This window comes from Bufo bufo, chromosome 3 (assembly GCF_905171765.1).
Source record: "Bufo bufo chromosome 3, aBufBuf1.1, whole genome shotgun sequence".
Classification (NCBI taxonomy): Eukaryota; Metazoa; Chordata; class Amphibia; order Anura; family Bufonidae; genus Bufo; species Bufo bufo.
In genome coordinates this window covers 172,744,196-172,766,546 of record NC_053391.1, presented here as the reverse complement: position 1 = coordinate 172,766,546, position 22,351 = coordinate 172,744,196, and the positions used below count along the sequence as shown (strand labels likewise).

The 22,351-nt window shown below is 38.8% G+C and overlaps 1 protein-coding gene across 1 annotated transcript in view; it reads left to right on the top strand.

Moving 5' to 3' along the window:
• The window catches only part of ANOS1 (anosmin 1), a 191,825-nt gene that overhangs the window by 160,531 nt on the left and 8,943 nt on the right, over window positions 1-22,351 (top strand). The window contains exons 10-13 of the mRNA XM_040423757.1: window positions 4,112-4,200; window positions 11,351-11,522; window positions 19,834-20,054; window positions 20,549-20,690. Coding sequence (XP_040279691.1) covers window positions 4,112-4,200; window positions 11,351-11,522; window positions 19,834-20,054; window positions 20,549-20,690 — 624 coding nt within the window. The remainder of the gene's footprint in view (window positions 1-4,111; window positions 4,201-11,350; window positions 11,523-19,833; window positions 20,055-20,548; window positions 20,691-22,351) is intronic.

Below are 22,351 nucleotides of genomic sequence, written 5' to 3'. Positions count from 1 at the left end.
AGTTATTTGACAGCAAACGCAAAATATTAATCAGCTCTGGCATACCCACTTCTCCAACTCCAGCATTCTACTGCCCTACAGATGGGAACCCTTCTTCTGCCATCTGCTTTTCCTCCTTTTCCACATCATCTAATATCAATGAGAAATATGTCATCAAGAACATCCAGCTCCTCCTCTCTCTCTCTCTGCACCTTGATGATTTTTCTAGGACATGAAGACTTTGAAGGATGAGGATGGTCATCATTAAGACCTGGCCCCCCCTAAGGAGTGCAGACTGGATGGTATTGGTTGGCACGCTGCCACCGGAATAATAAAGGCCTCTATCTTATTGGTATTGGATTACATTTATGGCTGATGTAGGAATAAGTACTGTAAATGTAGGAATAAATAAATAAAACTGATGCAGAATAAGTCTCCCTGCATTCTCCCTGCCATCTCCCTCTCCAATATTCTTCTATTAATAATTTTTTAGCAACACTGTCCCTAGTGCATGAGGGCGTGCCGCGTTTCTCCCTATGCTTAGCTCACAGGACAATGGAGGAGACCACGCGGGATGAGGGTTTTATAGGGCTGTGACATCACAGGGGATGGCTGTCTGCGGATTGGCTGGATGCACTGCATTAAGGGTGATCTTGCGTTCCCGGGCTTCTTACTTTCACTTTGTAACATATGCACCCACCATTTTAGGATAAACTGATTCTTTACCATGAAGCGTTAGGAAATTCAGATTAGTTGCTAATCAAAGGTTTTCTAAACTTCGTACCGAATTCAGATTCAAATACTTTGCTTTATTCAACACTACTGATAAATAATTTGAACATTGACTGAGTAGAAGAAATATTATAGTAAGTAATGCTTTGTAATGACATTCTCACTTATGAAAGGCATTAGCCTCTGATCTTTCACCTCCAAATAATATTTCACATCTCACATATTTCAGAACTATAGTCCTGAACATGCAGATACTGTTAGTGTTGAGCATGAATATTCTAATCGCAAATTTTTATCACGAATATCGTCACTTTGAGAGTTCGCAAAATCTAGGATATAGTGCTATATATTCGTAATCACCAATATTAAATTTTTTTTTTTTTATCAGTACTACTGCTTCTTACTTGTAGGCCAATGATAAGACTGCAATATCTTTGTCAGAGCCTAGCAACCAATAGGAAAGTTGCCTACCCCTTACTATATAAGAACCTCCCCAGCAGCCATTTTCTGTGTTTTTTTGCAGTTCTGAGAGAGAGAGCAGTGTCATTGCTGTGCTCTGTGCTTTACAGACTCATCTTGATCCTTATTTAATTACATTAGATAGTTAGCTCATATATATAATACAGATAGTTTGTGGGAGATAGTGTCAGTGTAGGTTAGATAGTGATATAGTGTAGCTGATAGGTTCCAGTGCAGGGTGTTAGGTAGTGTGATAGGAATTACTGTTTCTCTGCTGTACATACATACATGCTACAGACATAGAGGTGTGATGTCACAACAATACTTAGTGCACCAATCAGTAATATCTACTCAGACCTGAGAAAATGTGAAGTTTCATGTATTGCAAAAAAAATTATGTGCATCATTAGTGCCGATTTACGCAATCTCAAATATATTGGAGCACTCTATCTGCATATAAAGCTATTGTTCTGCCATGCATGCGAAATGTAATCAAAAACAGTGCTGTAATGTAAAATTACAGTGATCAGGAGTTCTTCCTACCATTTTCTTCAGTCTCAAGAAACTTCTAGCAGCTTGACAAATGTAACAAAAGTGAGCCACGCCTGTATTGCGCGCTATACGCGCAAACTACATTGCAGATTTTCGCAACCAAGAAAGTAATGACTGGACATTGCGAATTCTAGAATTTGCTAATTTATGGTGAATATTAAGCCATAAATTCGCAAATTATCGCAAAAACAAATATTGCCTATGGCGCTCATCACTAGATACTGTCCAATAATCCTGAAGATGCATGTTTTGCATTTATCTCCAAATCATTTTTACAATACCTATTAGAAAATTATATAAAAAGCTCATAGCAGGCAGATAAAGTGGACAGATTATATGATTTATCCTAATAAATGTATTTGTGAGGCCACCCATCCAGCTCCAGCATGTTTATGCACTGAGAAAAGCTTAGTCGGTCTTGCACTGCCCCCCAACCATCTGCTTACTCATATTGTCAAGATGATCTTATCAGATAAGACTGAAGATTCTTAAGTCTTTTGTCAATTCACATATGGAATCAACCCGTGGACGTCTCAAAGCTATATTACTACCATATTTTTTTTCTATCAATTTCTTAATATATTCATGATGGATTTTCATGCTTATAGTTAATGCATTTTTTTTTCACATGACATTGAATTATAGAGCTTGACAGCAAGTTTTCTACCGTTATAACCTCCTTTTTAAGCAGTAAGGCATGTGATGAAAAGCCTGTGCTTGACCTTACTATTGGAATCTCGTAGTGATCACAGCACTCTATCTATTCTGACTGGTTTGGGTGCATGTTGTGGTATGTTCCTAGCTCCACCTCTTGGAACTATAATATTTAGCAATTTAGACAGTAGTGATGAGCGGCAGGGGCAATATTCGAATTCGCGATATTTCGCAAATATTTGGGCGAATATTCGCCATATATTCGCGAATTCGCGAATTCATGATCTCCAGGCATTATTTTCTTGATTGTGAAAATTTGCATAAAATTCGCCTAAAATTCGCAATTTTCAAATATATTTTGCGATATTCTAAATATTCGCGAATTCTCGAAGTGCCGCTATTCGCGATTGAAATTCGCAATTCGAATATTCATGATCAACACTATTAGACAGCACTCCAGATTTTGCTTAGATGATTATTTGCTTAGCCGGACATGGTGGTCCCTTTGATAACAACGTTTCGGGCAGAGAGAATGCCCTTCATCAGGCTTGTCGTTACACATGGAAATGTGCTTGACCTTAACATGTCTGGAGCATTTTATTTAATTGAATTTCAAATCTTGAAATCACATATTTCGTTAAAATGCCAAAGAAGTACTAGGTTTCAAACAGTTTCTATTAGTGAGGATCAGGGACCTAAAAAATCTAGAATTGGTTCTCATAGCAATAATGTAAACTTCCTAGCACTAGTTCATATCACCACATGGCCCATCCTTATGGCCTGTGTTGTGGTATACAGGCTCCTTATATACTAAATATACTGCCATAGGGTGCCTTTGTACTTTACTGTATTATTTTTTCTGTGACTATCTCTGTAATAGCCATGCATACTATTTTCTGGTCCTACAGACTTCCATAGGCACTGTATTACTGATCTGTACATCTCAGAATAGTATAGCACTTTAATAATAAAACAAACCCTCAAATGGTGAAAAACAGCTATCATATTTAGCATTAGAGATTGAATTCTGCAATCCCACCATGACCTGTTGTCATTGAATGCAGTCACCTAGATGATGAAATATACTAGGGCACCAAAGTGCACACATGCTTTATCACTAAATATGGTCAGATGAATAATGAGGACTGAGGACACCTGGTTTGCCAGGAAGTTAAAGGGTCATAGGTCTCAGATTCCTAATTTTTGTGATGTTTTGACACATGTAGGTTCTGTGATTTCAGTATGCTTGAAAGTTCACCTCTGGTTTAGAGATGTGCAAAAACCATTAGGAAACGGAATACACAACATTTCCTTACATTAATATTATTATAATAATTATTGTTGGAGATGCTCCTCCTGGTAGAGCAGACTAGCCAAAGGAAACTGAAACTGTCACATCTACTTGATCAGATAAAAAATTTTAAAGGAGGAAGACAATATTCTGATTTATCTATCCCAGACAGTTCTGCTGCAGACTTAATCTAAAAAGCACTGTCTTGGAATAAAACATTTTAGTAGTCTTCTATTAAGACTTTCTGAGCAGACAACAGTATCTTAAGACGTATTTCTCTTTTCTGGATCGAACAGGGTCTAAATGGGGAGTCTAGTTTTTGCTTAGGATTTTACCCTGTACATTAAACAAATAAAATGCAATTGAGGACACTCTTGCAGCATATGACTTTATACCAACTCATGCAATTTACTAATGGTTAGTTACTTTTTTCTTATAATTCAGATCCTCTTTTGGGACTTTATCATGTACAATGGATCCCTGAATCATGTGCACAGAATGAAACAAAGGGACCCGAGAAAGCTGTAACCCAAGTAAGTTATGGTTAAGAATATTGAAACTGCAATATACAGATATGTCCACCCTTACTTTTGCTTCTTATTTGTTTAGGGACTCCAGTTTGACAAAGAACAAATTCAATGTAATATCATAATAAGGTAGAAAAATCATCCTTAAAGGGGTTGTCCAAGTTATATTTATTGATGACCTATTCTCAGGCTAGGTCATCAATATCAGATCGGCTGTGGTCTGACACCCGGCACCCCCTGCCGATCAGCTGTTTGAAGAGAAGGCGCGTGCCATGCTAGTGCTGCCGCCTCTTCACTGTTTACCTTCTAGCCGTTGCATCTGCAGCGGTGAGCAGCTGTAATTACACCCAAGCTGTCCCATTCAATTCAATGGTATGGATCGCTCATATACAAATGTATACAAGGGCGACAGTCCCTAGCTTATGTACGTGCAGGGGCCTAAAAGGAGGAAACAACAAAGTGAGAAAACAAAAGACAAATCTATTCAAAGGTAGTTAGAGCAGCTCTCACCTGTCTGGAAACTCCAACCATAAGGACACGGACCGCTCCCTCACCCGGACTGGGAGCAATGAGAATAAGTGAAGAAGAGTTGTCCAGCCTTTCTTTGAGAAGTTCCAATTGCACTTTATTCAATATCAAAATTTAAAAAGCATCCAGGTACAGGTTGCGTCGGTCTATGCGTTTCAGGGAGCAAAACAATTTCAGCCCTTACTCATGACCATTAAACATACACTCAGTCCTCGCCTTTATGTGGTCATGTGGCACTTAAAACAAAAGACAAGGACAGAAAACACAGAAGCAACAAGCTTCCCAGGCTGGGTAAAACCACAACTGAAACCAATGGAAGCCAAGGTCAAGACCCAGGAGGTAACAAGGGCACAAAGGGGTAATTCAAGATGGAAGTCAATACATCCCGAGGTCAGGAGCCAAGAGGTTGCGTCAGTACAAGGGGTAACACAAGATCGAAGTCAAACAAAAGTAGTCACATATGCAGAGAACGCTATTGAGGTAGCAAGGCCAATCACAGGCAACCTGTGGCCATCAGGTTACCTGTTTAAATAGGTCAAATTGATGGGTCACGTGACGCTGCCCATGTCCAGCACATCAATACACCTGAGCGCCGACTCATTGACATCGGCGCTCAGTTCTCCCCCTGCTCGTTGTCTAGGGGACGAAGGACGTTGGCCATGCTGAAGAGGCGTGCACGGCCGGGTCCTCTCCGCCCCTTATTACCATGGAGATGAGGATTCCGTCTGCTTCCTCGCTCTTCCTCATGAATGGGATGCTGGCGGCACTGCAGGGAGAGAGCGTGTCGCCGGCTCCCCTTTACAGTTATATTGAACTGGAGCCCTTGACCAAATTTAACCTAATGTAAATGGGACATATTTCTATGTTGAGCCAAGAGCAAAGGTAAGGAAGGATACATCTGTAGATAATCAAATAAGATTAATTAATGAGAACCAGTGATCAAGCATTTAAAAATAAATGGGTTTTCTGCTATAGATTATGCCTGGTTATATTATGGCATGTGGAATTAAGTATCCTTGAGAATCTAATTGTGGTTTTGACAATCGGAATTCACTTCAGTACAAAAAAAGGTGGGTATTATGGCCATAAGATATTCCATTCCAAAATAAATCCTTCTTAGATCCCTAAATGGCTTGTAACACAGCTACACAATATCATACGATAGCGGCTCCAAAGGTAAACCTCCGTGTAATACTAATTTATTAGAGGCTCAGTAAATATGCTAATTGGTTTTCATATCAAATGGATGCTTGGCCTTCTGTGCTCATATTTTGATCTATTATGCCATTTCATTATTTTCTATTGTTAAATTAAACTATTAGCAAGCATGAAACTCTTGGATGTCAATAGCACTCCCTTATTTATACAGTATTTTGTAGAAGCGTTATTGGTGTATCTTAAGCTGACCTTTTATGCTGGCTCTAATTCCCTGCTTGTTTTGCTTGGATGAACATTCACATTCAATGCTGCACTATACCAGTTATTATCACGTCATGGGAATTCTTTCAGTTGGAAGTAAGAAACTTTGATGCAGGGCAGCCCAGGTGATTCACAGTATGCTGCTGAAAAAGCCAGCCCTTCCAGGACATTTTAGTAGCCACCCACAATGTAAACAGACCTGTTTTTTTTGTTGTAAAGTATTATAGTCTGATTTATTAATGCAAAGTAAGAACAGTCTAGGTTCAGGAAACATGTCTGGGCAGTAGTAATATAACACAGATATCAGTACCTATAATACTGTACATAAAATTTTATAGCAATGTCTAGTCCCCAAGCCTTCAAGTAATATTCATACATGCAATAATATTTCATTGCCTATACGTTATAATTATTTTATTCTTGCAGTAATAGCGATTAGGACTGACTTACTAGTGAGATTATGATAGATATGGTTAGTACATGCTTATACACAGCTGGTAATCAGAATATAAAAGTATACAGCATAGGTGGTAGAGCAGCAGACTGAGAAAAAGAAGGGATTTTCAGTCTACTCCAAACTCCCAGTAGAGAATGCAGCCAAGGCTTTGAACAGACTGCGTTCCAGCCCTTTATCAGAAGTATACATTGGCAAGATTTCCCAATTTATAACTATAACTCCAGTTGTTCGCTCTGAATTATTCCATTTTATATCATATCTACAATATATATATACTGTGTGTGTGTGTGTGTATATATATATATATATATATATATATATATACTGCTCAAAAAAATAAAGGGAACACAAAAATAACACATCCTAGATCTGAGTTAATTAAAAATTCTTCTGAAATACTTTGTTCTTTACATAGTTGAATGTGCTGACAACAAAATCACACAAAAATAAAAAAATGGAAATCAAATTTTTAACCCATGGAGGTCTGGATTTCGAGTCACACTCAAAATTAAAGTGGAAAAACACACTACAGGCTGATCCAACTTTGATGTAATGTCCTTAAAACAAGTCAAAATGAGGCTCAGTAGTGTGTGTGGCCTCCACGTGCCTGTATGACCTCCCTACAACGCCTGTGCATGCTCCTGATGAGGTGGCGGACGGTTTCCTGAGGGATCTCCTCCCAGACCTGGACTAAAGCATCTGCCAACTCCTGGACGGTCTGTGGTGCAACGTGACGTTGGTAAATAGAGCGAGACATGATGTCCCAGATGTGCTCAATTGGATTCAGGTCTGGGGAATGGGCGGGCCAGTCCATAGCATCAATGCCTTCGTCTTGCAGGAACTGCTGACAAACTCCAGCCACATGAAGTCTAGCATTGTCTTGCATTAGGAGGAACCCAGGTCCAACCGCACCAGCATATGGTCTCACAAGGGGTCTGAGGATCTCATCTCGGTACCTAATGGCAGTCAGGCTACCTCTGGCGAGCACATGGAGGGCTGTGCGGCCCTCCAAAGAAATGCCACCCCACACCATTACTGACCCAATGCCAAACCGGTCATGCTGGAGGATGTTTCAGGCAGCAGAACGTTCTCCACGGTGTCTCCAGACTCTGTCACATCTGTCACATGTGCTCAGTGTGAACCTGCTTTCATCTGTGAAGAGCACAGGGCGCCATTGGCGAATTTGCCAATCTTGGTGTTCTCTGGCAAATGCCAAACATCCTGCACAGTGTTGGGCTGTAAGCACAACCCCCACCTGTGGACGTCGGGCCCTCATATCACCCTCATGGAGTCTGTTTCTGACCGTTTGAGCAGACACATGCACATTTGTGGCCTGCTGGAGGTCATTTTGCAGGGCTCTGGCAGTGATCCTCCTGTTCCTTCTTGCACAAAGGCGGAGGTAGCGGTCCTGCTGCTGGGTTGTTGCCCTCCTACGGCCTCCTCCACGTCTCCTGATGTACTGGCCTGTCTCCTGGTAGCGCCTCCATGCTCTGGACACTACGCTGACAGACACAGCAAACCTTCTTGCCACAGCTCGCATTGATGTGCCATCCTAGATAAGCTGCACTACCTGAGCCACTTGTGTGGGTTGTAGACTCCGTCTCATGCTACCACTAGAGTGAAAGCACCGCCAGCATTCAAAAGTGACCAAAACATCAGCCAGGAAGCATAGGAACTGAGAAGTGATCTGTGGTTACCACTCCAGAATCACTCCTTTATTGGGGGTGTCTTGCTAATTGCCTATAATTTCCCCCTGCTGTCTATCCCATTTGCACAACAGCATGTGAAATTGATTGTCACTCAGTGTTGCTTCCTAAGTGGACAGTTTGATTTCACAGAAGTGTGATTGACTTGGAGTTACATTGTGTTGTTTAAGTGTTCCCTTTATTTTTTTGAGCAGTGTATATATATATATACAGTATGTGTAAAACTCAAAAAATTTGAATATCATGCAAAAGTCCATTTATTTCCGTAATGCAAATTAAAAGGAATTGCGTTAATGCATCTTAAAATTAGAATTTTGTGAAAAGGTTCAATATTCTAGGCTCAAAGTGTGAAACTCTAGTCAGCTAATTAACCGATACCCCCTGAGCAAAGGGTACCTTAAAATTTGGGGTTTCATAAGCTGTAAGCCATAATCATCCAAATTATAACAAATAAAGGCTTGAAATATCTCGCTTTGCACGTAATGAGTCTATAATATATATTAGTTTCACCTTTTAAGTTGCATTACTGAAATAAATGAACTTTGCATGATATTCGAATTTTTCGAGTTTCACCTGTATGTATATACTGTATATATACAGTACAGACCAAAAGTTTGGACACACCTTCTCATTCAAAGAGTTTTCTTTATTTTCATGACTATGAAGGCCTCAAAACTATGAATTAACACATGTGGAATTATATACATAACAAACAAGTGTGAAACAACTGAAAATATGTCATATTCTAGGTTCTTCAAAGTAGCCACCTTTTGCTTTGATTACTGCTTTGCACACTCTTGGCATTCTCTTGATGAGCTTCAAGAGGTAGTCCCCTGAAATGGTCTTCCAACAGTCTTGAAGGAGTTCCCAGAGATGCTTAGCACTTGTTGGCCCTTTTGCCTTCACTCTGCGGTCCAGCTCACCCCAAACCATCTCGATTGGGTTCAGGTCCGGTGACTGTGGAGGCCAGGTCATCTGGCGCAGTACCCCATCACTCTCCTTCATGGTCAAATAGCCCTTACTTTCAAAGTTTTCCCAATTTTTTGGCTGACTGACTGACCTTCATTTCTTAAAGTAATGATGAACACTCGTTTTTCTTTACTTAACCGCTTTTTTCTTGCCATAATAACAGTTCTAACAGTCTAGTCAGTAGGACTATCAGCTGTGTATCCACCTGACTTCTCCTCAACACAACTGATGGTCCCAACCCCATTTATAAGGCAATAAATCCCACTTATTAAACCTGACAGGGCACACCTGTGAAGTGAAAACCATTTCAGGGGACTACCTCTTGAAGCTCATCAAGAGAATGCCAAGAGTGTGCAAAGCAGTAATCAAAGCAAAAGGTGGCTACTTTGAAGAACCTAGAATATGACATATTTTCAGTTGTTTCACACTTGTTTGTTATGTATATAATTCCACATGTGTTAATTCATAGTTCTGATGCCTTCAGTGTGAATCTACAATTTTCATAGTCATGAAAATAAAGAAAACTCTTTGAATGAGAAGGTGTGTCCAAACTTTTGGTCTGTACTGTATACATATATATAACAGTCTAGGATGCATACTTGGAAAATACGGCTACAGTCCCTTGCCATAGTTCCATAGAGCTTTATATAGCAATATCATGTGACTTCTATGGCCAAATCATATGAAGTATAATGTGGAAATATCCTTTACCACACTGCACTGTACAGTAAGAAAAAAACTCTTTTCTAATGTAAAATGCTTTTAAGATCCTAAAAACTGTATATTTTGATATTGCAACAACAATATAAAAATAAAACAAATACTTTATTTATCCCGTATGGTTACCATTGTAGAATTTTTTTTATAAAAAACAATGGCAATATTGTTGCCTTGCTTATGCTACCAAAACAAATTGAAAATGGTACCAGCTAAAAGCTAAAGGAAATCCCATAAAACAAATAAGGCTACTTTCACATCTGCGTTTTTGCTGTCTCCGTCAAGGGTTCAGCAAAAACGCATCTGGTATATAATACAACAGTCTGCATCTGTTCAGAACGGATACAGTTGTATCTATTGTAAGTCAATATGTCCCAGATCAGGTTTTTTTTCTTGTCCATCTTAATCAGTATCCCATGACGCACTCAAAAATTCTGCTTGCAACACTTTTGTGTGCGTCATGGAATGCTACAAAATGGGACGGAATGCATTCTAGTGCACTCCGTTCCGTTTGGTTCCGTTTTGTCCCCATTGACAGTGAATGGGGACAAAACTAAAGCGTTTCTCCTACGCTTTTGAGATCCTATGATGGATCTCAATAGCAGCTAGGGAAAGCGTAAGTGTGAAAGTAGCTTAAGCTACATTAAAGCTTTATTAATGGTAAAAAATATACATACAGTATATGGCTGCTGGAACATGACAACACAAAACATTTTTTTACGTTTATAATATACAATGTATAATGTTTATAAAAGTAGTAAAACAAAAAAAAATAACAACAAAAAAACTTTTTCATTTTAAAGGTCTAATCTAGGTAACATCCTCAAGGGTTAAAACATAATTTGAAAGAGTTTTTAGATGCCAGTCTGAATAACCTCTATACCTGGCGGTGGATCCGTCGAAGTTAGGAAGAGGCACCAGCTTCTACATAACTTTGGCGGATCCTCAGCCACTTCTAAATGTAAGACAGCTTCCTAGCTGTCTTACACTTAGACCATTTTCTACGCATAATACAGGCATAAAAAATGGTAAATAAGACGTGCCTGCTGGCCCTTGGCCACCCATGATACGTCCCCTTTTTTAGTACTGGCACTAGCGGAGAGAAGTCACAATCTGCACCACAAATAATCCGAATTTAGATGTATTTCTGTTTGATAAATGACCACCTGAAAGTTTATAATATGTTTTTAATCAATGATTGCAATCGTGGTAGTTAGTGATCCAGATATTTGTTTAACATAATGTGAGAAATTCTCCAAAGTAAGCATTGTCTGCAACAAACTGATTATCAGTACAAGTACTGTCTATTGTTCATTTTAACTTATTTTTTTGTGTGAATCAAATGTGTTTTCCCATATAGGATCATCACATTATCCTGCCAGGATTATTATTTTCATGCAAGTACAAAGTGACAATACAGCCAGCTAGATCTAAGGGCCACTTAAAAGCTGAAAGCATATTCTTCACAACTCCTCCCTGTTCAGTACTGAAAGGCAAAAACCACAAACACATCAACTGTCCAACTGAAGGAGGTAAGAAATAGTCTGACCATTTACTGGGATCAAATAAGTTTATTTTGTGTTTTGGAACAGTGTTGCTCCATTTCTAAGAATTATATCAAAATGAATCACATAATTGACCTGTCTTTGCCATGCTGTTTCCAATTAAATTTATAATAATATCAAGTGTTGAACGTTTAGTTAAAAGCACCATATGTGAAAGGGATTTTTTCAAAGGAACTAAAGTACAATACACCACATTATGGGCTGTATCTGGTAATTAAGTGAATATTTAGTTGCAATAGGTGACATAATCCATGTTCCTAAAATAGCACAGCTTCTGGAACAAAGCAAACTCTTATTGATAATTTAAGATAATTTATTCAATACCTCTGTCTATTAGTAAGTCCACTTTTTTACTTAAAAATATATTTTCCCTTTTTGTTATGTTTTACAGTGCTTTGCATTAAAACTGATTGGAATTTTTAACTCATGATTACATCACTACTTCAGATGGTACCCTTAGGTGTATATATATATATATATATATATACAGTACAGACCAAAAGTTTGGACACACCTTCTCATTCAAAGAGTTTTCTTTATTTTCATGAATATGAAGGCATCAAAACTATGAATTAACACATGTGGAATTATATACATAACAAACAAGTGTGAAACAACTGAAAATATGTCATATTCTATGTTCTTCAAATTAGCCACCTTTTGCTTTGATTACTGCTTTGCACACTCTTGGCATTCTCTTGATGAGCTTCAAGAGGTAGTCCCCTGAAATGGTCTTCCAACAGTCTTGAAGGAGTTCCCAGAGATGCTTAGCACTTGTTGGCCCTTTTGCCTTCGCTCTGCGGTCCAGCTCACCCCAAACCATCTCGATTGGGTTCAGGTCCGGTGACTGTGGAGGCCAGGTCATCTGGTGCAGCACCCCATCACTCTCCTTCATGGTCAAATAGCCCTTACTTTCAAAGTTTTCCCAATTTTTCGGCTGACTGACTGACCTTCATTTCTTAAAGTAATGATGGCCACTCGTTTTTCTTTACTTAGCTGCTTTTTTCTTGCCATAATACAAATTCTAACAGTCTATTCAGTAGGACTATCAGCTGTGTATCCACCTGACTTCTCCTCAACGCAACTGATGGTCCCAACCCCATTTATAAGGCAAGAAATCCCATTTATTAAACCTGACAGGGCACACCTGTGAAGTGAAAACCATTTCAGGGGACTATCTCTTGAAGCTCATCAAGAGAATGCCAAGAGTGTGCAAAGCAGTAATCAAAGCAAAAGGTGGCTACTTTGAAGAACCTAGAATATGACATTTTCAGTTGTTTCACACTTGTTTGTTATGTATATAATTCCACATGTGTTAATTCATAGTTTTGATGCCTTCAGTGTGAATCTACAATTTTCATAGTCATGAAAATAAAGAAAACTCTTTGAATGAGAAGGTGTGTCCAAACTTTTGGTCTGTACTGTATATTATATATTATATATCTTCACTAATAGCCCTAGCTCCATCTGTCACCCATTTGTAAGTCGCAAATAAGATTGTGATGGGCCGATATATTTCTATAGCAGCCTGGGGCTTAATGAAAGCTCCAGGCTTGCCAGCAGTGTATGCCTAGCAGGGTGAGCCTCTCTGCAGCCTGCTAGTGTCTGTCAGTACATCACTGACAGTGGATATTTTTCTTTTGTTTCACAACACAGGGCATTGGAGCTTTGAAGATGGAATGAGAGCACTGTAGTACAGCTCTAGGTCTACGAAGCATGCCCTGGAGCTGTACTACAGAAACTTGACTTCCAGTGAGAGGTATCCAAGATGGGAGCAGACACTCATGAATGACTATACATGCTCTTGCAATCTCAGTCACAACAGATACAAGAAGTGTTCCTTGTACAGCACAAGCCAGGCACCATGCTAAATGATAGCTATGTGCAGAGTAGAATGAGGTAGAAGAATGAATAAAGCCCTTAGAGGGAGGCACTTTAGCGTATACATTGCAATAAGGGCCTAATATTCCTCTTTTTGCACGTTGGGACCTATTTAAAAGATTGGACAGCCCTTTAAATTTTAACATTTTATGTATAAAAAAATAAGATACTGTGAACATCCATTCATGAGTAATTACCTGGCAACAGAACCACTATAGATCTCTATTTTCTTGTGATTACCAATGTAGTCACCCACTATTCTGCAGCACCTTTCTTGGTGTGCCACCATCCTTTATGTCCCTAGCTGTTTCACAGCATTGGTTAGATATATTAGGTAACTTTTTTATTATTTTTATTTTCAGCAGTTTTTTAAGGCTTAAAGCTGGATAAAGTTAAAGAGGTCCAGCACAAAAGACTGTGTGCAGCTTTCTGTTACAGGCTTTCTTTTACTATATTAGATAATGTTATTTGTACATTTAATGTTTTGTATCCCTCATTCCATATACACACATACCATTATATATTAAATAGGAATTGAAGGATTTTAATTGATTTTATATTTTGTTTTGTTCTTTTTTTTTTTTGGAGGTGCCATAAAATGTTGTGTTTATGCAAACTAATGCTATGTCTGTAATTGAAAAGGTAATGTAAGGCTAGATACAACAGAGAATGAAAGAAGTCAAGAGGAAAAAATTCCCTATATTCCTATATTTACCGATTCTATTGAAACCCTCTATTCAACTTGAAAATGAAAAAACACCTGGCTATACCCAAAGAACATTTTTGTACTACTAAATAAACTTATGTAGCTTTGATGTTCTTGGACTAGATTCCCTTGTATCATAATGGAATGTAAACTCTTCAAGTTTTTTTGGGTTAAGCAATTCACTTTTATTGCAAATCATTTCCAATTGATGTTTAAAAAACCTAAAAGCACTGAAAAAATAGAGACTTTTTTTGTGTGTAGTGAGGTGTTGAAGTTCAGTTAGCATGCTTTTATACCCCTGTTGCTTTTACAGAAATTTAGCATTGAAGTTTACTGTAATTCGCAGAAATGTTTGTGAAGTCCTGCCTGATATTGGTAAAGGCTTTCATTGTTGAAAAATATGCCCTTACTCAAGGAGTTAGCTCATTTTCGAAATGCATTTGAAGAACTTACAGAACATTATTTGCCTTGCAAAAACAACATTGAATGCAAAGAACAAATATTAGAGACAAAGAAAATAGAAAAACAATATTGTCTTATGATCCAATTTCACTATGAATTACATAGGATTACTTTGTGAGTTCTATATAAACATGTCCCTCCTAGATGCAGACAAGGTAATGACATTTAGTAAAAAGTGTAGTCAATTTGTGCATATAAATGTTTTTAATGTACTTAAGACTTAGAAATGAGTTTACACTGGCAGCTGGAATGCTATTAAAAAATAGGAAACAAAAGCCCTGATCTATCACGCCTTGACCCCAGGGTGAATGGGCTCAAGTGCAAAATTTTTTGGACTTTTTGCATTTTTACACCACTCACTCTACTTTTGAAATATAGGTGAGAAGGTGGGTGTGGCTAGCTGTATAAATGAGTTTCACTACAGATTTATCATTGAGACTTTTTTTTAAAGTCACTAAAAAGTCACCATGTCACTCCAGTAGGAGGCTGGAGTGGAAAAGTGGAGTAGCTTTTCTAGACAAAAGTGTTAGGTTGAAGGATAAGACACATTTATCAAACAACATGCAACATTTGATAAATGTGTCTTAAAGTACACCAAAGCAGACTGAAGCAAAACCGACTTCAAATGTTTCCCACAGGATAAATTCCCCCAGTAAGGATTATGACAACTTAGCAGTGTGTCTTGTGTTAGAGAGGTTGTCTCATTAAGAGTAAGACAACCCCTTTTTAGAATATAACCACTTGGATGATCAGCTGGTCACTGTATAGTATATTAGTATGAAATAATGTAATTGCACTGCAAGGAGAATTTCAGATAAAAACTGGATCTGGTCTAATTATGGCATTGTAACTATGGGGCCATTCTTTCAGACCACAGATATGCATCTAATATAGAAAGCTGAGTGTATGTATATATGTGTGTCCACTAAAGGACTCTGCACCATCGCATTTACAATCACAGATTTGGCACACAGTTACCTTGGGTTTCCAGGAAGGTTTTAGACCGAGTATCAGGTCCCTAGCGCGTATTGTTCCTGAGATATTCCAAAAAAATTCAAAATATCACATAACATGACCTACATTAGCCAATAGAAGCCTGCAGGTCTTTCTCCTCATATCCCAACTGCCATACACATGATCACATGACCCTTATCAGCCAATAGAAGCTCGCAGACCCTTAGTCTCTACATACACACAGTTTTAGACCATGTTTCCATAAGAACCCAGCCATTTTCTTCACTGCTTTAGGTCAGCTTTAAAAGGGCAGGGAGTTGTGGATGACACAGTTAAGGGAACAGTTCGCTATGGAGGTCAGTGTTAAGGTGCAGATTGCTGTAGAGGCCACTGTTAAGGGGGCGGGGTGTTGTGGAAATTACTGTTAAGGAGATGGCTTACTGTGGAGGTCACTAATAAAGGGGCGGCTGATGTGAAGGTCACTGTTAAGGGGACGGGATGCTGTGTAGGTCATTGTTAAAGGGGCCGGCACTGTGGAGGTCTTTGTTAAGGGGGAATAAAATAGTGGAGGTCACAGTTAAGGGTATGTTCCGCTATGGAGGTCAGTGTAAAGAGGCGGGGTGCTGTAGAGGTCACTGTTAAGGGGGCGGGGTGTTGTGGAGGTCACATTTTAAGGGAACAGTGCTCTGTGGAGGTCACTGTTAAGGGGGCAGATTATTGTGGCAATCACTGTTAACAAGACGGGGTACTGTGGAGGTCACAAATAAAGGGCCGGCCACTGTGGAGGTAACTGTTAAAGGGGCTGGCGCTGTGGAGGTTACTGTTAAGGGTGGGGGACTGTGGAGGTCACTGTTAAGGGGGCGGGTTTTTGTGGAAATCACTGTTAAGTATACGGGGTACTGTGAAGGTCACTATTAAAGGGGCGGCTGCTGTGGAGGTGACTGTTAAGGGAGGAGGGGACTGGAGTCCACTATTAAAGGGGCAGCGGGGTACTGTGAGGTCAATGTTAAGGCAGTGGGGTACTGTGATGTCACTGTTAAGGTAGCGAGGCACAGTGGAGGTCACTTTTAAGGGAGCGGGTTACTGTGGCAGTCACTGTTAACCTCTTCAGGACACAGGGCGTACTGGTACGCTCTTATGTCCTGGATCTTAAGGACACGGGGCGTACGGTTACGTCCTGTGTATTTCCGATCACCGCCGCCCGGCGGGCGGTGATCGGAACCCGGTGCCTGCTCAAATTGTTGAGCAGGCACCTTGGCTAAATGCAAGGGGGATCAATTCAGACCTGCGGTTTGCGGCTTTACCTGCGGTTTGCGGCGGCGATCGGCGGTGCCATCGGGTCCCCTTGCGGCTATAGGGGGGACCCGATGGCATGGAAGGCAGCGCGATGCCTAAGGAAGGAATCGTGCTGCATTCCGGTGACGAGCCTGTGAGATCCAGCCCACTGGATCTCACAGGCCGGAAGCTTGATGAGTAATACACACAGTATTACTCATACAGCCAATGCATTCCAATACAGAAGTATTGGAATGCATTGTAAAGGATTAGACCCCCAAAAGTTCAAGTCCCAAAGTGGGACAAAAAAAAAGTGAAAAAGAAAGTTGAAAAAATAAAGTTTTCCCCTCCAAAAAATAAAAGTTTCAAGTAAAAATAGACAAAAACATCATTTTCCCCAAATAAAGTAAAAAAAAATTGGTAAAAAATAGAAGGGAAAAAAAAGTATACATATTGGGTATCGCCGCGTCCGTATCGACCGGCTCTATAAACATATCACATGACCTAACCCCTCAGATGAACACCGTTAAAAATAAAAACTGTGCTAAATAAACAATTTTTTGTCACCTTGCATCACAAAAAGTGTAATAGCAAGCGATCAAAAAGTCACATCATCTCATCCCGCAAAAAATGAGACCCTACCTAAGATAATCGCCCAAAAACTGAAAAAAACTATGGCTCTCAGAATATGGAGACAGTAAAACATGATTTTTTTTTTTGTTTCAAAAATGATATTATTGTGTATAACTTAAATTAAAAAAAGTATACATATTAGGTATCGCCGCGTCTGTATCAACCGACTCTATAAAAATATCACATGACCTAACCCCTCAGATGAACACCGTAAATGTTTTTTAAATAAAAACTGTGCTAAATAAACCATTTTTTATCACCTTACATCACAAAAAGTGTAATAGCAAGCGATCAAAAAGTCACACGCACCCCAAAACATTGCTAATAAAACCGTCATCTCAAAAAATCATACCCTATCCAAGGTAATCGCCCAAAAACTGAAAAAAATTATGGCTCTCAGACTATGGAAACACTAAAACATGATTTTTTTTGCTTCAAAAATGAAATCATTGTGTAAAACGTATATAAATAAATAAAAGGTATACATATTAGGTATCGCAGCATCCGTAATAACTTGCTCTATAAAAATATCACATCACCTAACCCCTCAGGTGAATACAGTAAAAAAATAAAAATAAAAACGGTGTAAAAAAAGCCATTTTTTGTCACCTGACATCACAAAAAGTGTAATAGCAAACGATCAAAAAGTCACACGCACCCCAAAATAGTGCCAATAAAACCATCATCTCATCCCGCAAAAATCATACCCTACCCAAGGTAATCGCCCAAAAACTAAAAAAAATTATGGCTCTCAGACTATGGAAACACTAAAACATGATTTTTTTTTTGTTTAAAAAAAGAAATCATTGTGTAAAACTTACATAAAAAAAAGTATACATATTAGGTATCGCCGCATCCGTGACAACCTGGTATATAAAAATATCACATTATATAACCTGTCAGATGAATGTTGTAAATAACAAAAAATAAAAACAGTGCCAAAACAGCCATTTCTTGTTACCTTGCCTCACAAAAAGTGTAATATAGAGCAACCAAAAATCATATGTACCCTAAACTAGTACAACAATACTGCCACCCTATCCCGTAGTTTCTAAAATGGGGTCACTTTTTTGGAGTTTCTACTCTAGGGGTGCATCAGGGGGGGCTTCAAATGGGACATGGTGTCAAAAAAAACAGTCCAGCAAAATCTGCCTTCCAAAAACTGTATGGCATTCCTTTCCTTCTGCGCCCTGCCGTGTGCCCGTACAGCAGTTTACGACCACATATGGGGTGTTTCTGTAAACTAAAGAATAAGGGCCATAAATATTGAGTTTTGTTTGGCTGTTAACCCTTGCTTTGTTACTGGGAAAAATGGATTAAAATGGAAAATTTGCCAAAAAATTGAAATTCTGAAATTTCATCTCCATTTGCCAATAACTCTTGTGAAACACCTAAAGGGTAAACGCATTTGTAAAATCAGTTTTGAATACCTTGAGGGGTGTAGTTTCTTAGATGGGGTCACTTTTATGGAGTTTCTACTCTAGGGGTGCATCAGGGGGGCTTAAAATGGGACATGGTGTCAAAAAAAACAGTCCGGCAAAACCTGCCTTCCAAAAACCGTATGGCATTCCTTTCCTTCTGCGCCCTGCCGTGTGCCCGTACAGCGGTTTACAACCACATATGGGGTGTTTCTGTAAACTACAGAATCAGGGCCATAAATATTGAGTTTGGTTTACTGTTAACCCTTTCTTTGTAACTGGAAAAAAATTATTAAAATGGAAAATCTGCCAAAAAAAGTGAAATTTTGAAATTGTATCTCTATTTTCCATTAATTCTTGTGGAACACCTAAAGGGTTAAGAAAGTTAGTTAAATCAGTTAAAAAAAAAAAAATAGAAAAAAAAAATCCTATTTTGCTCCTGGTAGATAAAATTCCATTTAAATTATAAAGTGGAATGCTCTTGATAGAATTCTTGATGTTGACGGCATGGTTTATTACTGTTCATGGACAGCTTTTTTGACTTTAGAGTAAAAAATTCATATGATTTTATAGATATCTACACTACCTGTTTTACATTCAGTATACATTATAAACCCATCTGTAGATATTTATATATTCATTCCAGGCTGAAACAAACTCAGTCTATGTGTACATTATTTATTAAGTACCTCCATTTCTTTTACAATTAGCATATTAAATTTATTTAGGCTACATGTGAAGTAGGTCACAGAAGTCACGTTGAAACGCATTAATAAAATGCTGTCAGATCGTTCTAATCTTTTGTACAGTTTATACATTTATATACTGTATTAATTTAAGTACCATAAACTTAACAGTGTAGGAATTATTGCTGTTTCTGTATTTCTCACTTGTATTTTAGTCATAGTATAATTTATTGAAATTCGTCAATTTTTGTTGGTTCTTATAGGACAAATTGTCCCTAAAGTGTTGGCAAAACCTGAAAATCTATCTGCTTCTTTTAATGTCCATGAGGGAAACATTACGGGACATTTTTCATGGAAATTATCCAAATTAAACCTTCATCAACCAATGACAGGATTCCAAGTCACATGGGCAGAAGTCACAACAGAAAGCCGACAAAACAGCCTACCAAATAGTATAATTTCACAGTCTCAGATATTGCCAGCGGTAAGTGTGAATACTTAAAGGGGTTGTTAAAAGTTAACTCCTATTCACAGGAGATTACTATTAGATTGATGGGGTCCTACCTCTGGTACCTCCACCAATCATGAGAACAGGTACCCTTCAGAGCCCCTTGAAGTGACAGGTCTGGCATGCAACCTGTTGCTCCATTCACCTCTATGGTAGTTCTGGAAATAGCAAAGAGCTTTTCTCTGCTGTCTCATGGACTCCTGTAGAGATGAATGGAGCAGTGGTGCACATTTTCAAACTGCTAATCCATTCATTTCGGGATGCTCCGAGGGGTACAGGGTACCTGTTCTCATGATTGATGCGAGTCCAAGCAGTAGGACCCACACCAATTCAATAGTTACCCCCTATCCTTTGGATAAGGCATAACTTTTAACAGCTAGAATACCCTTTTATTTTTGTATTTGTATTGTATTGTAGCCCTTTGGGAAGTCTTTTTGAGAAGTCTTACATATATTATCTATTTCAAACAGGATCATTATGTTCTTACGGTCCATAATCTTAGGCCTTCAATGCTTTACCGACTGGAAGTTCAAGTTTTAACAACCGGAGGTGAAGGTCCAGCGACAATAAAGACATTTAGGACTCCAGATATACTTCCCCCTTTACCTCACCGTAAGTACATTTTTTCAGCCATCAGTTAGTAGCCAGCGGGGGCCCCCTAATCTCTGGCATCCCAAGCACAGGATTGGTCTGAATGGTGGTAAAGTCTGCCACTATGGATATTAACAAGCCTGGTCCCTTTTTCTGAAATTTCAATAAACGTGCATGTTCATCCAGCAGGTTTTATCTAGTTAGCAGTGTGTAAATAAATGGAGTTACAACAGCTAGTAACTAGTAGTAAGTATTAATAACACATATTTAAACTTATGCTACAGTGTATCAGAGGCATGTTTCAAATCATTTGAAATTAATAATGCTCAGAGTGAGAATGGCAAGAGGGCCCCTGGGCAACTGCCTCTTTTGCCCTGTCATTAATCCATCCATGCAAGAAAGTATAACATACTGTATTTACTAAATACTATTTATTTCAGCAAACCAACATAAATAAAAATCGAATTCATTGTATAAGTCACTTATAGCTAATAACAGCATAGTATACAGCTATTAAAAAACTCAGGTTATATTCTTTCCACTCTGATTTCATTGCCCTTCCCAAATGGGTTTGACAGCTGTTCACCCTTGCTACTTGCAGAGATAACAGGTCAAAGGAGTACAGTCATTTACTGATGCTGGATGTGCATGTTCAATATATAAAATTAAGAAGAGTGATTTGTGTCCGAAAACACACAATGGGGTACCTCTTTGGCGCACAGGGACGACCACAGTTTCAGGTTTTTAGGTAAAGATACTATTTATTCAGTTGACAACGCGTTTCGGAGTTTATAACTCCTTTTTCAAGTCTTGGGCGTGCCAACAGCAAGGGGCAACAGGCAGAAGGTGGCCGGGTGGCTGGGGACTCCTTCTGATGTGTGCTGCTGCTGTATCTGGCGTCGCTCGACGCCAGATACAGCAGCAGAGGTACCCTATTGTGTGTTTTCGGACACAAATCACTCTTCTCAACCCTAACAATCCCTAGGAGTTTTTGGCAACTCCATCCAAAGGGACTGAACGGGTACCGGCAGCACGGACCTCCCTCACCCTCCCAACCTATTGTGTGTCTAAACCTGTTGTGCGCTTACACCTGCACAACACCCAAAGGTGAGCACATTTTATTCATCACGTTATCTGCGTATCAGCGCTTACCACCCTATGAGCGCCTCTCCCTTTTCTCTTTTGCCATAATTGCAATATATAAAATTAGGGATGGTTATTTGGTAGAAAAAAAATATCTTGGGCCATCAATCCCAATATTTCTATAAGATTTTTCCATACATCACTCTAGATGCATTGCTTGAAATTTGTCGCTCTTCAAATTACCCTTTTAGTAAAAGATAAAGATTGTGCCTATATTATTCTGCAAGACAAAGCATTTTACATATACAGCTATGAGAAAAACAATGTACATTCTCTTTGAATTCTATGGTTTTACATATCAGGATATAATTTAAAAAAAATGGTCCTTAGAAGGTCTGTCTTGTCTTAAAGTTAGGTAAATACATCTTCAAATGAACAATGCACAAGAGAGAAATTCCACCATTTGATCGTTTAATCAACATAAATAAAGCCAAAATAGAAATGCCTTATGTGAAAAATTAAGTACACCCCATGAATCAATAGCTTGTAGAACCACCTTTAGCAGCAATAACTTGAATTAAAAGTTTCTGTAGACTTTA